Raw genomic sequence first — 17,445 nt, 5'->3', positions numbered from 1 at the left:
GCAGGAACAGTGTTCAGTCAGCTGCCCATCAACAGAAATAGCTGTGTGTCATCAGCATATTGATGACACCTCAGCCTGAAACTCTGTACCAACTGGGCAAAGGGGCGCATGTAGATTTTAAATAACAATGGGAAGAGAAGTGCCCCTTGGGGAACCCCACATTAAAGTAGGAACCTTGGAGACACCAACCCTCCTAATGCCATGCTCTGTCTCTGACCATGGAGAAATGGAGTAAGCTATTGCAAGACTACCCCATGAATCCCCACATCAGTGTGGGGGGGTGTATTTTATGCTTAGGAAGTTAACGACTGTTGGAGTTTAATTCTCTGACTTCCCTTTTGTGTTTTTTCTTCTCAGCTGCTGCTTTGATAAGGCTGACCTTGAGAACAGCAATTGCATTGTCTGAGATTTAACTTTTATATTAATGTATAATTATTTTAATGTATAATTGGTTAGGATTACATAGAATGAACCTATTTTAAAGTTGATCTGTAATCTATTTAACTTTTTAAAACCCCTTTTAACCCATTCAATGTGATCAAATGTATCTTCCCATGGTTTCTATTTTAACCATTTCTAATGGTTTTTTCCTTAACTATTCTTAACTGTTCCCAATTGTTCTATTTTCTTTTAACTATTATTTTAACTATTTTAGGATATTCAATAGTAGGGCTTAATTTAAATTCAAATTCATTAGTAAAACAGGAATAGAATTTATATTAAGTTTTGGACTGAAGATCCAAAACTGTATTTCAGCATTTGCATACTAACCATATTAAACTGCATTCATTGGCTGTATCTGTTTAAGGATATTTTATTATAAGGGAAGAGGGAGCAGCAGAGGTTGCTTTGTAGAAAAATAGGTGGTGGAGCTCATCCAGGGATTGTTATGCAGCTGCACCTACTATTCAATGGATAAGGTAGGGAGGAGGAAGGTTCAGGAGATGATGATGATATTGGATTTATATCCCGCCCTCCACTCTGAAGAGTCCCAGAGCGGCTCACAATCTCCTTTACCTTCCTCCCCCACAACAGACACCCTGTGAGGTGGGTGGGACTGAGAGGGCTCTCACAGCAGCTGCCCTTTCAAGGACAACCTCTGCCAGAGCTATGGCTGACCCAAGGCCATTCCAGCAGGTGCAAGTGGAGGAGTGAGGAATCAAGCCCAGTTCTCCCAGATAAGAGTCCGCACACTTAACCACTACACCAAACTGGCTGTGCTCCTGTGAGCTTCTGCTGAATCTGAGGCCTGGGGAGCAGTAGGTAAGGTGGGAAAAGGGAGGAAAAGGCAAGGGTTTGGGGATAGAAAGGGGTACAAGAGGAAGAACAAGAGGAACGGGGGAGTGGAAAGAGGAAAAGTAATCATAATTAAAGCAAAAGGGAGGCTATCCTTTTGATTCTATAAACTCTTATAAACTAGAAGATTTCTTTAGTTTGGGCGTAAAAACCTCTAATAGATCCCAGGCTTTACATGATGAACAGCTAGATAATATCCTGGATAATGATAAGGAAATATCCTGCCTTAATGAGGACTCTGTATTAAATTCTGTCTTCAGCATCAGACCTATGCTATCTGAGGGTGCCCATTTACCAGGAGGAAGATATATAGACTCTAAACAGAAGTCATTAATCTTCTTGTTTCACAAACATTTTTGATTGCTGAGATGCTTTAGAAAATCTGCAAGAAGATTCATTGGCTTGGGGAGTGATCAGTTCTATAAATTAACTCTAGTCCAATAAATAATTGTCCTAATAAGTGAATCTGCTTCTTGTGCTAATAAAGACGCATTAGCAGGCTCAGGCTCTTCAGTCTTTCCATTTCTTCCATGGCCTGTGTGACTGGACCCTTGTAAAGTTTTTCCAACTATTTTCCCATACTAGGGCAGAGTAATACCTGGGGTAATAAATGGCAGGTAAAGGAAAATCCAGGGCTTCTGTTAAATCTTCTGTTAAATAGAAAAAAAAATCAAGCTTTTTACTCCAAAGGAGCTTGGCAATCTACTAAAATGTTTAAGATCTATAATTCTTGGATCAAACTATAGATCTTAAACATTTCAGTAGATTGCCAAGCTCCTTTGGAGTAAAAAGCTTGAAATTTTCTTTCTTTACTTCCAAGATTCCAGCAATGGTTTGGTCCTTAAAGGATTCTCCTTGGAGATATTTTTGCAACCTAATTCTAGTCTTTCTTGTTCCTTCAGAGTCAACCTTGAGGAGCACACAAGAAAAAAGCAAACTCTTTTGCTTCTCACCAAGTAGAATTTTTGGTCCATAATAAATTTGCAAGCTGTCCACTATCGATTAAATCCTAATCTGAATCTATAAACCACCCTGCTTTAGAGGAGAAAGCAATTCATGGGAAGGATAAGCTATCATCAAGTGTTTATAATAATTCCCTTTTATCAAAAGATGACCAACTGAATTCTGTGGATTCTAATCTTCTCCATTTTTTTCACTCTCTTCCCTCAGAGGAACAGGATAATATAAAGTGATTTCAAAAATTACAGGAGAACATATTGCAACTGCGGCAAGAACAAGAACTCTCTCTTAACCTACTAGGACCAGTTTTAGAAGTTTCAACTAAGCAATGATGGGAATGAGAACCAGCCCTCTCTCAAGATAGTGGAGGAATTACTCCCCACCTAGTGAAGAAAGAGTCCCAGGATTATAGTACCCTGAGGATGAAACCTCCTATTCATCTTCAGTCTTCTGTGCAGTCCCACATTGGTGCATGCCAACCACTGGAGGATTCCTGTCCTTTCCGCTGGAGCTGGAGGCATGTTTTCCTATTGAAGTGGTCACATACTCCTGGGAATGGCCCCCTTCCCTTCCTCAGTTCTCTTTTTGCTGTCTTCAAGCAAGGACAATTACCAGCTTCTCTTTGTTTTTTTCTTCAGCCATGTCTTATTCAAAATGTGTTCCCAGTGTAAGACTAAGATGATCTGCTCTGATGGGCATTCTTTATCCTTCCTATGCCTTAGTGAAGGGCAGAACACATGAGTTTTGCCTCCAGTTTATTCCCAAGATGAGCTCTGATAGAGCCGTGAGATTCAAGACTAGCCTTTGGGGAAAAGCTCTTTTGTGTCCGGAGAGCTTGGCTACAAAGTCTTCCACTTTAGTGGAGTGACAGCATACCATTGATAGTAAGTCTCCAGTCTTGACTGATCTTCCTTCTTATCTGCTGTCAGTCATTTTGGTTTAGTTCAGTCCAGCCTCAGCCCCTACTAGGAACTGTGTGGTATCACCCGGACGATCTTGCTCTGCTTCTGAGCCACCACTTTCCTCAGCTCCACTGTGCTCATAAAGTGAGATAGAGCCTTCCTCCAAGTTGATTCTTCAGACCCAATAATATCTTATTCTGGCATCGCAGCCCACCCAGCCAATTCCATGGCCCTCTGTGGCCCCTTTTCAACCTTGGCAGTAGTACCCTTTTTATTATCCTTCCCTCTTTCTGAACAAATGAGGTGAACCTGTGTCTGCTGGAACTGAACAGAATTTTTGAGATTGCTGTTCTTACCCTCCTGCCTCTACCTGGGCAACAACTCCACTTCCTATGGAGAAGGGAGTCCCTGTGTTCTCTGAATTGGACAAGGAGAATGCTGTCTCCCTGTTGGAACAGAGCTCTGGTTTAACCTCCAATCCCTCACTAAATGACACAGTGGGGAATATGGAGCTGGTCTCACCTAATGAGGACCTACGACTATACACAGAACAGATAATTAGAATGGCTAAGACTTTAGAAATTCAAGTCACTGCATCAGTTCTAAGACCAAAAGACAAAATTTTGGGGAAGCTCTATTCCTTTCCCATGTTAGTGATTGCCTTTCCCATGTTAGAAGGGATCTTGGACATTCCCAACATCATATGGCAAAAAAAAAATCTACTGTCCCTGCTACTTTGAAGAGGGTAGAAAACTCCTTATAAAGGGTTGTCCCTTCCTTTTCATGTACCCAGCTGTATCATCCCTCATTGCAGAGGAAATGCAGGCTTGCTATTGACCAGGTGTACACTCTTCCCCTGACAGGGAAGGACATAAAATCAATGTTATTAGATGTTAACCTTAGAATCAGCCAACCTTTTCAGGATTCTTGAATCATTTAAGTCTCTATATGTCAAGGATATTCTACGGGATCAGGACATGAAGGTATGCAGTCTCTTTAAATGTGATGGTCAGAATTCCCTTTGGAGTTCAATTATGCTTGTCACAACCTGGCTCCTGGCTCCACCCCCAAAATCTCCTGGCTCCACCCCCAAAGTCCCCAGATATTTCTTGAATTGGACTTGGCAACCCTAGATTGAGTAGAAGAGTTTTGGAGAGAAAACTAGCCCAGAGTGGGTGGGACTTGGGAGGAAAGCATAAATAGGCTTGGCTGGAAAGGGAAGTTGTTCTTTCTGTTGAGGCTGGACTGGAGGAGGTTGCAGCTGTAGAGAGATTCCTCACCCTAAGGAGGTGGTGAGTATTTGGCAATAGAGGAAAGGAACTTATATATAGTCATGTTAGGGCTATATAGATATATAGATTTAGATATATATAGATATGCACCAACCTTTACTGTTTCTTATTTCACTGTTGCACTATCCACTTGTTGTTCTAGAGCACTTATATTAAACTTCTTGTTGTTAAACTGCCTCATGTCTCTTTGGTAGTTAAAGGGTATCTGTTAATAAGGAAGACAGGGGTTGGGTGGATACTCTGGGCCCTCCCAGACAGACCCTTATCATAGTGGTGGAAGCCAGTAGAAGGCTTTTTCTGGTTCCCTGCTGTGTTTCAAACAGAAACATCGTCATTTTCGCACTCACCTTAATCAGCAGCAACGACCCTCTTCACCGCGCAGGATCTGTGTGGATTTCGCACTAATTGCCGCGGAGCACCCAGAAGAACCGGAAAGTCCCGGCGCTTTTGCGGCGCAAACGGAAACTGCCAAAAACCAGTTTCCGTTTGCGCCACAAAAGCGCTGGGACTTTCCGGCTCTTCTGGGTGCTCCGCAGCAATTAGTGCGAAATCCGCGCAGATCCTGCGCGGTGAAGAGGGTCGTCGCTGCTGATTAAGGTGAGTGCGAAAACGACCCAAGAATATCACAATTCTGAGGGAGCTTATGTCTTTCCTGATGACACACAATAAGCACTTCTCTGTTGCTTTTAAGCCCTACACTGCTACCCAGCTGTATTGCATCGTGTGCCTACTGGCTGCCACAGTCCTACTTCTTCAAGCAGTCATCCTCATTACTGAAACTGGGTCAGTGTTGTACTTCTAGATGGGCACTGTGCCTTCAGGCTTGAAGGTCTTTCCTACTCTTCTGATGGCATTTCTGAGTCTGATGATGAAGAGGGTGGACTGACTGGCAACTGGTTCTCTGTTGTCAACCCAGGGTTAGGAAGCTGAGGGGCTAGTGTCCTGAGAATCTATATCTGAGCCTTCAGAGACTGCTTTCTCCTGCAGTACCTCTGCCACTGGCTGTGGCCTTTGGTCAGATATGCTGACCCCCTCTTTCTCAGAGGAGTCCTCTGAATCCCTTTGCTCTGTTGAGCTTGGCTGATTCATGACACCTTATAAAGAGTTAATTAAAATAAGCAAACAGAAGGCTCTGGCTAGATAATGCTGTTAATTTATATTTGCAGTTAATAATAATGACAACATAACCTTTTAGTTAACACTTCCATCAATTCACAATTTAAAATTCCTTCTGCATTACCCCAAATGTCTGGGGAAATAATTTTACAGTGCTATTTTCAGATGATGAAATTATCATTATATCTTTCTCTACTGTTTCTCTTGATACAGTTCCCTCTTGGCTTGACATTCCTAATGACGAAGTTGAGTTTTCCATCTAGACATTTCAATCAGGCAAAGCTCTTGGGCCTGACAATCCCTAATTAATTATTTAAGGCAAACCCTTGATGGCGGACCTAGGTTTTAGTACTGGTCTTTACCTCTATCATTTCCTCTTGCCTAATTCCCAGATCTTGGAGACATGTTATTATTTTTAATAACCAGGGCTGGCTCACCTACTAGGCAAACTAGGCGGTTGTCTAGGGCGCTGGGAGGTAGGGGATGCTGAATTGGGCTCCCCCCCTCCCGGTGTCCATGGCAAACGCCTAGTTTGCCTCCCTCCCTGCCGCAAGCCTGCTGCTGCCTCAAGCCCCCCACCCTCCTTCTCTTTGTGGCACTGCCAGGCAGCGCTGTGCCACACCACGCTGCACTGAGACTGGTCCTTACTGGCTTCAATGTGGCTGGCATGGCTTCTACTTCTTTGAAGAGCCCGCAATGCAAGAGGAGACTTTGCTTCCCCTCACTTCTGGTTTCGGGAAGGTGGGGGAGTGAAGTCTCTTCTCGCATCACAGGCTCTTCAAAGAAGTAGAAGCTGCGCCAGCTGCATCGAAGCCAGTAAGGACCAGCCTCGGTGCAGCACGGCATGGTGCAGGGAAGCGGCGACAGAGGGCGGGGGGGGTGACAACAGAGCGCAGCATTGCTTTGCAGTGCTGCGAAGGGAGGGAGGGTTGGGGTGGGGGGCAGCAGGCAGGGAGCCTGCCTGGGGCACCATGTGCCCACGGGCCAGTGCTGTTAATAACAATAAAATTATTCCAATTTTCAAAAAAAGGAAGCTGATCAGACCTGTGCTGTTATTGCCCAGTTAGTTTGCTTTTCTCATTAGGTAAATTATATTATTCCTTTTTATTTCTTAAGCTTTGGGACTGGGTTGAGTCCGAGGCCATTTTAGGGAATGAGCAAATTGAGTTCAGGAGGGGGCTGTTCAACCTTAGTCTATTGTCTGATCTTATATCTTCTAGCAGATAAATACACAGCTAGCAAGGGGAAGGGATTGTATACAGGTTTTATGGATGTTTTATGAGTACCCAGCTTGCTGGGGGGAAAGTGTAGATGACTGGGGAAGGCAATGACAAACCACCCCGTAAAAAGTCTGCCGTGAAAACATTGTGAAAGCAACGTCACCCCAGAGTCGGAAACGATTGGTGCTTGCACAGGGGACCTTTCCTTTCCTTTATAGATGTTAAGGGAACATTTGACTCTTGTCAGCCATGTTAATCTATGGGGAAAGTTAGGGAAAACCTGACATACAGCCTTTTCTGTGGTGGCATTTACATTGTCAGCTTTCGATGCTCAGGTATTTGCACAACACCTGATCTTCGATTTAAGTATAGGCTAAAACCTTGTTCACCTAGACCAGGGGTCCTCAAACTACGGCCTGCGGGCCAGATGCGGCCCGCTGAGGACGTTTATGTGGCCCGCCGGGTTATGGCAAAATCAGACCGGAAGTGACGTTCGACCTAAACTCGCGTTAGCAACGCACATTTTCGGCACTGGGCTGAGGCGGCGGAGACAGAGTGTGAGGTGATACCGAGGTGAGGTGAGTTCCCAGGCCGGGGTGTGTGGTGTGGGGAAGGGAGAGAGATGCAGAAGACGGAGAACTGACAGCCTGCGGCCTTGTACAGTAGCGGCAGTACGGCCCTCCAACAGTCTGAGGAACAGTGAACTGGCCCCCTATTTAAAAAGTTTGAGGACCTCTGACCTAGACATTTGTTTGATTTTTTTAAAAAATGGACTTTAGATTCTTATCTTAGTGACTAACTTATTTTATCTGTTGTTGATAAGTTAATGCATTTTAAGGACAACTGATGAACTTTAATTGTGTTTAATGTTAGTGTTAAAGTGAGGGCATCTCAAAATAATTAGGCTGAGAAGCAGGGCTTAAAATATTTCACAAAAGTAAACTAACAAATACTGCAATGGCTGCCCAGCACTTTTGAATAATATTAACAGACTTCTATTATGTTAAATAAATAAAAATAAACTTTTTATTTATACCCCGCCCTCCCCGCCTAGGCAGGCTCAGGGTGGCTAACAAGACATGGTAAAACCATGATACAAATAAAACAATATAATTAAGAATTTAAACCCACCTCCTTATGTAGTGGGGTAGTTTGAAAGGGGGGATTGTAGTGGGCCTGAGATGGGCCTGGATTAAAGTGATATAAAATATGTGAAAGGGGAAGGGGACGTTGGCCTCTCCCCCGCTTAGCCCCAACTTCCAAGTGGCAGTAGAGTGAACCGGGAAAAAGAGGAACTTGGTTTGCTGAGTAGCAGCTAGCAAAAAGAGGAACTAGAACCAGCTACATTTACTGGCATAAGCATTTAGGAAGATGTCTCAAGAGCAAGTTAAAAGTGCAGAACAGCAGAAACATGTCTATGATAACGGATATTGCCTAAGATGCTAGTGGCCAATATACCATATATGGAATATGCTATGCTAACCCACCCTTGTTTCCTTTAGTAAAATGACACTTCTGATGTTGTATGGGAAAGGGAATTGTCTTTATTGAAATATTCTGGTCATTTACTGTAATCAATAAATCTGGAGTATAAAAGCTGTAACCCCCTGTTGACCAGGGCTCTCAGCTATTCAGGACATTGGTCCACTGAGACCCCATGCACGTTAAAATAAACTTTGGCTGTTTTCCTGATCTGCCTGTGGTTTGGTCTCTGCCTGATCCACCAAGCAGCCTGGGTTTGCTGCTACATTTCCAGCAGTAGTCATTGATCAGAGGCGGAAGTAACTGCACATGTTCATTAGTTCTGAGGAGCCAAATTTAGCATCACCTTAGCTATGTTTAAAACTGTGTGTTTTTCCTCACCAGAAATCGAGTGAATATAAAACCTTCAATGAATTAGTAGAAGACTTTAAAAAAACCCTGCATCATTCAGATCCTATGATCTTAGAAGAATTTTGTGCCAGTATACCATTTATTGATCTGTATTTGACGTCTCTGGATCGTCAGGATGCCACAGTTTTTAAGTAGGTAACTCTTCTTAAACCAACAGGGTAAGAACTAGCTCATGCTCACAATGCCTGTTAAGTACTTAACACTCATTGATTTTGTGCAATTCATATTGAGACATACTTTTTGAAAAGTTCAAAATGGCATGTGTTTCAAAAACTACCACTTCTGAATGTGGGTGTGAAATGGATTTTTTTAAATGTTTTCCAGCATTAAAATCTTTCCTTGCACCTGGAAAATGAGGATCTCAAACTAGACCTCTCCTTGATGTGCTAGGTTTTATTTATTTATTTCCATTGATTTATATTCCGCCCCTCCCGTGAATGGCTTGGGGCGGCTTCCAACATAGTACATTAAGATCATATAGAATAAATATAATAAAATACTATTAAAATAATAAAATATACCATAAATCAGGCGTCAAAGCTTTACAGGCTATAGGCAGCAGTAATGGTCATGTGACATATCAACTTAGATGGTTGTTATTTCCAGTAACATTAGTAGGGAGCTAGATCACTCTTGCTGGTGGCCTTGAGGTAGTAACCAAAAGCCATCTGGAAAAGGTTTTGATACACAATTTTTTGAAGAAGAAAAGCTAGTTTTTATACCTTGCTTTTCTCTACCTTAAGTAGTCTCAAAGTGGCTTACAATCTCTTTCCCTTCCTCTCCCCACAAAATTTACCTTGTGAGGAAGGTGGGGCTGAGCAGTTCTGAAAGAGAATTGTTGCTGGCCCTATGTCCCCTAGCAAGCTTCATGAGGAGGAACAGGGAATCAAACTCAGGTCTGTATGTCAAGTCTGCTGTATTTTTGGGAATATATTTTCTAACTCTGGTTCAGAAGCAAGGGATTCTGGGTCCATACTGAACACCGAATGCTGCTAGCTAACTCTCCTTCCCCCCCCCTCCTCCTAGCTATGCCTTTGTTGGGTAGTTTACTTTGAAATGCTGATATGGGAATGAGATGTTGGAGCCTTCTCAGACCAAAAGGGCTGTGGGAGTACTGAGCGCCGCGTCTTTGGTGTGAGAATGAGAGATTAACATCCTAGTGTGAAAACCTGTTGTTTAGTGTACCCTGCCCGTAGGAATCCTTTGATCTACACCTTAAAAATGCTTGGTTCATGTTTGGTACCTTAGTCCTTCAATTGTTATCATGGTCTATTTTTCGGCGTTCAATAAACTAGAAGCTTGTTCTCAACCAAGGACTCGTTATTGAATCCAGCTGACTTGACATTTTGAAGGACTCCCTTTATTGGAGTTCAACCTTTCCGGCAACTGAAAAGGCGATGTCCGATCAGCCTCCGGACAACGGGGAACTCCCAGCCAGAGCGGAGGGGGCCGAGACACCCTGGCACATCCACACTGCCAGAAGGACCGCGGCTTCCCCTCCCCAGTTCCAGTTGGTGGGCACCCCCCGGCAATACCAGCCGAGGACCTCGACCACGTTGATGGACCAGGCACCGATCCGCCGAGAGGCGATCATGACCCGCCACACCAAGCGGGTTCAACTGGCCGAAGCCACGGCTACCAACCCGGGAGAGCCGGAGGAAGGAGCCGAGGCGACCGCGACCCAAGCCCCGGGCGGTGGGAGCGAAAGCGTAGAGTGCGGGGAGGACGACGAAGGGGGGCTGAAACCCAAGGACCCGCACGACGAGGACTTCCAGATGTTCCGGTCAATGGTGCGCCGTGAGGTCGACGGGGCAGTGAGGGACCTCAAGGACCAACTACAGACCCTGACCGCCCAACTGGGGAGAGCGTTGGGAGTAACCGGGACTCGCCAACAGCAGCCGGGGCCAGGGGGGCCACGCGGCCGACGGAGTCAACCCCCACCCGCCGCTGTGGCGGCCACCCAGGCGCCGGCGGCGCCCCAAGCGCCGGCGGGCCCCGCCCCGGTCAGACAGCGAGACCTTGGGGGGAGCCGGGAGCTGGATGCAACATTCGACGGGGATCCGGAGGAGGTGAACTATTTTGCAATCCAAGCGAATAGTTACATGTACTATTGGGGAGATCTGTTCCCCGATGAAGTGAGCCGAGTGGACTATTTGGGCTCGAAGTTGCGGGGGGCCGCCAAGAAGTGGTATGTGAGCCTGTGTGAGACCAACAGTCCGATCCTGCACTTCGTGAACACATTCGTGCAAGCTCTACTGACCCAATACGAGGACCCCCTGCAAGAGGCCAGGGCGCTTTCGGCGCTACGAAATATGAAGCAAGGGGCCCGATCCATCCGGGAGTATGCGGCGGATTTCCAGGCTAACGCCGCCCGGGCCCGGAATTGGAACGAAGTAATGAAGATTGAACACTTCACCAACGGGCTGAACCCCAGCATCCTGGACCGGGCGCTAACCCAGGCCCACCCAGACACGCTAGTGGGGTGGATCCAGCTCGCGGGAGAGGTGGAGACCAACCTGAAGCGGGTGGCAATGCTGCGGCAGGCACTGACTGCCGGAAGAGGCGCACCCAAAACCCCACCCGGAAAGGTCGAGCCTCCCAAAACCAAGAAGCCGCCAGTGGCCGCCCCGGCAGGGCCCCGCCGCTGCTTCCGTTGCGGCGACCCCAAACACCTCGCCTCCAACTGCCCCCAGCCGCCCGCAGGAGCCACCCCGACGCCGGGGCTGAACAGGCAAGGCACCCCGGGTCCGAAGAAAACCACGGGCCGCCCTAAGGACGCGGCGAAAAGCAGCACTCTGATGGTGCAAGAGGAGTTGCAGGAGGAAGAAGTCCGTCTCTCCGCAGAGTTAGCTGACCTCGCGTGGGAGGAGGAGCCGGCGGGAAACGGCGCCGACCTGCTTTGAACGGTGCCAGCCAGCAGGTCGAGCGGGAGGAGGCACCATTAACGGTAAAAACCACGGGAAGACTGTACTTTGTAATGGTGAAGCTGCTAAACCCAAAACTGAAAAGGTTCCTGCAGATCCGCGCCCTCATAGACTCGGGGTGCAACCGGGAACTAATTTCCCCCAAGGTGGTGGAGGCCCTGGGACTAGAGCGGTTGCAACTTCCCCACCCCATGCGGTTTGCACAAATGGACGAGTCAGTGATGGGGGGGGAGCCCTGCACGCAGGAAACAGAACCATGCCCCCTGGGGATTGAGAGCCATTGGGCCAGGGAAACGTTTGTCATCGCCCCGGCTTGTGGCTACCCCGTGGTGTTGGGAGTGGGATGGTTGGAGAAACACGAGCCCCTTATCCGCTGGAAAGCACAAACCATCCGGTTCCCCGACCCTGATTGCAGCGGGCACTCGTGGGACATGGCGTGGGGACCGCGGGCGCCCGCCGCCCGAGAGAGGGCGTGCGTCCTAGTAGAGGAGGTGCACCAGGTCCCGAGTGTATATCAGGACCTCATGGAAGTGTTTAGTGAGCGGGAAGCCAACCAACTACCCCCCCACCGGAACACGGACTGTGCCATAGAACTGATCCCCGGGGAAACCCTCCCCCGGGCCAAACTTTACCAAATGGGGTGGGCTGAGAAGAAGGAGCTGCGCAAGTTCCTAGACCTGAACCTGGAGAGGGGTTTCATCAGGCCCGCCACGGCGCCCCACGCGGCCCCGGTGCTGTTTAGAAAGAAGAAGGACAATACGCTTAGACTTTGCACTGATTTTCGCGGGATAAACGCGATTTCCATGTCCAACGCTTACCCCATCCCCCTCATTAAAGACCTGCTGAGCACGGTGGCGGGGGGGAAGATCTTTACGAAGCTTGATCTGAGAGACGCGTACTTCCGAGTGCGCATCAAAGAGGGGGATGAGTGGAAAACGGCGTTCAACACCCCGATGGGACAATTTGAGTACCTAGTCATGCCATTCGGGCTGCAGGGGGCGCCTGGGGTATTCATGAATTTTATAAATGATGTACTGAGAAAATTTCTGTACAAAGGGGTGGTGGTGTACCTGGATGACATCATTATTTATTCCCAGGACGAACAGTCCCATGTAAAACTAGTGAGGGAGGTGCTAACCACCCTGCTGGAGCACCAACTGTATGCCAAGCTGTCTAAATGCGAGTTTCACCGCACCGAATTAGACTACCTCGGGTTCCGGGTGTCCAAAGATGGACTAGCCATGGACCCCGCGAAGGTGCAGGCAGTCGTAGAATGGGCCCCCCCGAGGACACGTAGACAGCTCCAATCTTTCATCGGATTCTCCAATTTTTACAGAGGATTCATTGAGGGGTTCGCTCAAATCGCCCTGCCCCTGACGGACCTCCTCAAAACAAAGGGGAAGGGGGAAGACGCAAAGCGACCGGGGTCGAAGCTTAACTGGACACCCGCTTGCCAGGCGGCTTTCGACCGGCTCAAGCAACTGTTCACTAGCGAGCCAGTCCTGAGTCACCCAGACGAGCTCAAGGGCTTCGTGGTCCAGTGCGACGCCTCCGATGTCGCCGTAGGAGCCATTCTCATGCAGAGGGATGGGGAGGGGAAATTGCGACCCTGTGCCTACATCTCAAGGAAATTCTCAGATGAGCAGAGGAACTGGTCAGTGTGGGACAAGGAAGCCTTCGCAGTCATGTTTGCGCTAAAGACATGGAGATCGTGGCTGGAGGGGGCTAGCGTGCCATTTGAAATATGGACGGATCACAAAAACCTGGAGGCACTCACGGGGAAAAGAAAGCTCAGTGAGAAACAGATCAGATGGGCGGGGTTCTTTTCCAAGTTCGATTTCATTCTGAAACACATCCCGGGGACACGTAACTTCTTGGCTGATGCCCTGTCCAGGCTCCCGCAGCACGAAAGCCAGAGGGAAGAGGTGGTCGACTCCTTAATTTCCCCCACACAAGTGGCGGCCATGGTCACCACCCGCTCGCAAAAGAGGAGGGAGCTGGATGGAATCAGTCGGGAACGCATCGCTCTAGAGGCCGAGAGGGAGGGAGGCGGGCGGCCTGAGGGGGTGCAGAAGGGGAAGGATGGACTATGGTATAAAGGGGAGAAACTGTACATCCCGATGAATCTGAGAAAAGAAATCTTGCAGCTTTGCCACTCATCTAAATTGGCGGGCCACTTTGGCTATGTAAAGACGCTGCACCTAGTAAACCGGCAGTTCTGGTGGCCGTCCCTCCGAAGGGACGTGTCGGAATTCGCGACCAGCTGCCCAGTGTGCATAATGGCGAAGAAGAGAGGGGGGAAGCCCCCCGGTCTCCTGCAGCCGCTAGAAACAGCCAAACGCCCCTGGGCCATGGTGTCAATGGATTTTATAGTAGAGCTCCCCTCTTCACGGGGGAAGACGGTCATTTTGGTGGTAGTGGACACGTTTTCCAAGCAAGCCCATTTCATTCCCTGTGCCCAACTACCCACAGCCAGGAAGCTGGCCATCCTATTCTTCGATCACGTGGCCAAACACCATACAATCCCAGACAAAGTAATTAGTGACAGGGGGCCTCAGTTCGTTGCCACCTTCTGGCGGGAGTTCTGCAAACTATTAGGGATGGAGCAGGGGTTAAGTTCAGCATACCACCCCCAGACAGATGGACAGACGGAGAGAGTGAACGGGGTGCTAGAACAGTATTTACGATGCTTTGTGGGCCAACGCCAGTCTGACTGGATAGACCTCCTCCCGTTTGCAGAGTACGCCTACAACAACAGCGCCCACAGTTCCACCAAAGCCTCCCCCTTCGCCACGGTGTTGGGATATGAGGGAAAGCCAATCCCGCTGCTGCCGGGGGGGGAGAGCCCAGAAACGGGTTCTGCGTTTGAGCAATGGTGGCAAGGACCTAGCCAATACTGGCCCTCCATCCAGGAGAACTTAAAAGCAGCAAAGGAGGCTTACAAGAAGCAATATGATAAGTCTCATGTGCCAGTCTGGGAACTAAAGGTTGGGGACTCAGTGTACCTGTCAACGAAAAATCTACCTCTCTCCCAACCATCCAGAAAGTTGGCCTTTAAGTTCATAGGGCCTTTCAAGATCAAACGAGTGATTAACCCAGTAACTGTGGAGTTAGATTTGCCTCCGGCCCTTGGTAAAGTTCACCCTGTGTTTCATTGCAGCCTGCTGCGTCGAAGCCCAACCTCGACCAATTGGCATCAAACGGAATCAACGCCCCTCCCGGGTCGGGGGAGTGCAGAGCCCCCCCCAGGCTTCAAAGCACGAAAGCATGATCAAGAACAACCTCGAGCCCGCACCGTAGGGGGGGCTTAGGGGGGGCAGTATGTCAAGTCTGCTGTATTTTTGGGAATATATTTTCTAACTCTGGTTCAGAAGCAAGGGATTCTGGGTCCATACTGAACACCGAATGCTGCTAGCTAACTCTCCTTCCCCCCCCCCTCCTCCTAGCTATGCCTTTGTTGGGTAGTTTACTTTGAAATGCTGATATGGGAATGAGATGTTGGAGCCTTCTCAGACCAAAAGGGCTGTGGGAGTACTGAGCGCCGCGGCTTTGGTGTGAGAATGAGAGATTAACATCCTAGTGTGAAAACCTGTTGTTTAGTGTACCCCGCCCGTAGGAATCCTTTGATCTACACCTTAAAAATGCTTGGTTCATGTTTGGTACCTTAGTCCTTCAATTGTTATCATGGTCTATTTTTCGGCGTTCAATAAACTAGAAGCTTGTTCTCAACCAAGGACTCGTTATTGAATCCAGCTGACTTGACACTGTATAGTAGAGCCTGTCACTCTTAACAACTACACCATACTGGGAACGTTGAATTGTGTGATTTTCCTACCTGTGTTGTGATGTGATTAGACTCCTGAGAAGATTGTACTTTTTTCTGTTGCTTAACTCAGCTCTCAGAAAGTAGTTAAACAGAGAAAGCTACTTGAATGTTTTTAATGAGGAAGTAATTTCCCGTTGCTTAGCTATTTATTAATGTATGGTATAATAGATAGAATGTTGGATTAGGATCTGGGAAACCCAGGTTCAAATCCCTATTCTGCCATGAAAGCTTGCTGGGTGGACCTTGGACCACTGACACTCTGTCTACCCAGTCTAAGTTTGTAGAAAAAGCCCAGCAGGAACTCATTAGTATTGGAGGCCACACCTCTGACATCACCATCATTTGCATACTAGGCCACACCTCTGACATCACCAAAAGTGCTTGTACACAGTACAATTCTGGTTACCACACCTCAAAATGATATTCTAGCACTGGAAAAAGTCCACAAATATATAGCCATACATATATAGCCATCCCAGAAAAAACAAAAACAAATTCCAACACACTACTCGATCACAAGAGCCAGCATGGTGTAGTGCAGGAAGGAAGGAAGGAAGGAAGGAAGGAAGGAAGGAAAGAAAGAAAGAAAGAAAGAAAGAAAGAAAGAAAGAAAGAAAGAAAGAAAGAAAGAAAGAAAGAAAGAAAGAAAATAGGAGAAAAGACTGTCAGAGAGAGAGAGAGGAAGGAAGGAGAGAGAGGGGGGTGAGAAATAAGGCAAAACAGGGAAAAAGAAATATTGACAGAAAGACTGACAGAAAGAAAGGAAGAGTGGGGACTGGAAATAAAGCAAATAGTCTTTCTTTTTCTCTGTCTAAATGAAAAATGAATGAATGAAAGGTGGGGAGAGTTAGAAAGAGAGAGAGAGAGAGAGAGAGAGAGAGAGAGAGAGATGGGGATAAGGAGAGAGATGGAGATAAGGCAAACAAGAAAAAAAGAAAGAAAGAAAGAAAGAAAGAAAGAAAGAAAGAAAGAAAGAAAGAAAGAAAGAAAGAAAGAAAGAAAGAAAGAAAGAAAGAAAGAAAGAAAGTGGAGGAGTAGAAAATAAAGCAAATAGAGAAAAAGAAAGACTGACAGAAGAAAAAAATGATTGAATTAATGAAAGGGAAGAGAGAGTTGGAAAGACAGGAAGGAAGGAAGGAAGGAAGGAAAGAAGGAAGGAAGGAAAGAAAGAAAGAAAGAAAGAAAGAAAGAAAGAAAGAAAGAAAGAAAGAAAGAAAGAAAGAAAGAGGGGGAGGGAGCAACTTACCTGAACTCAGCGCAGCTTGGCCTCCTGAACCCTGTCGTCATCGGGAGGCTGCCGCGCAGGCACGGCTGGGCCTCCTGACCTCCGACGGGCAGCACAAGGTCAGGAGGCTACCGCACAAGTGTGACTGGGCCTCCTGACCCCTGCCAGGCAGCACGATGTTGAGAGGCTGCCACACAAGTGTGGCTGAGCCCCCTGAAGCTCTCTGGGCTTTGCTGGAACGCTGGCCAAGGCAGCCAGAACGCTGCTCATGCCAGCCAGAATGGCATTCCGGTGTGTTCTGGCTCAAAAAAAGCCCTGGTTGTAAGGATAAAATGGCGGAGAGAAGAACAATGTTAGTCATTTGGGGTCTGAAGGCAGGGTATAAATGAAATAAATAAATACTAAATAGATAGGAATGGAACCTTTCCTTATCTCAGGTTAAGAAGCTTCTATTTGCAGCACAGTTTGGCCCACTGCAGGATGTTTGGGTTCCCCCCACAATTACATTGACCCTTCCCCCCCCCCCGCAAAAAAGCATTATTTTTGCCGCTGCTCATTTAAAATATGTGTGAACAGTCCTGTATGGAAATCTCTAATGCTGTTTGTTTATTATCACCAGGGCATCTTTTCTTGAATTTTATTTTACTTTTTTACATTAAATCAACTTGAGTCTTTTGTGTTAGTTAGTTTCTATTGGTGAAAATTATGGGAGATCTTTGAATAGATTGAGCAGATTGAAAAGCTGCAGTTAGAGAACAAGAAGCAAAGATCTGTGAGACTCATGGGGGGGG

At 47.2% G+C, this 17,445-nt stretch overlaps 1 protein-coding gene across 1 annotated transcript in view; it reads left to right on the top strand.

Annotated features, from left to right (window-relative positions):
* Nucleotides 1-17,445, top strand: part of CATSPER3 (cation channel sperm associated 3) — an 80,280-nt gene that overhangs the window by 49,865 nt on the left and 12,970 nt on the right. Inside the window, exon 7 of the mRNA XM_060238329.1 lies at nucleotides 8,653-8,810. Within this exon, the coding sequence (XP_060094312.1) occupies nucleotides 8,653-8,810 (158 nt within the window). The remainder of the gene's footprint in view (nucleotides 1-8,652; nucleotides 8,811-17,445) is intronic.

The sequence above is a fragment of the Heteronotia binoei genome, chromosome 5, assembly GCF_032191835.1.
Source record: "Heteronotia binoei isolate CCM8104 ecotype False Entrance Well chromosome 5, APGP_CSIRO_Hbin_v1, whole genome shotgun sequence".
Taxonomy (NCBI): Eukaryota; Metazoa; Chordata; class Lepidosauria; order Squamata; family Gekkonidae; genus Heteronotia; species Heteronotia binoei.
This window is presented reverse-complemented; position numbering and strand designations above follow the sequence as displayed.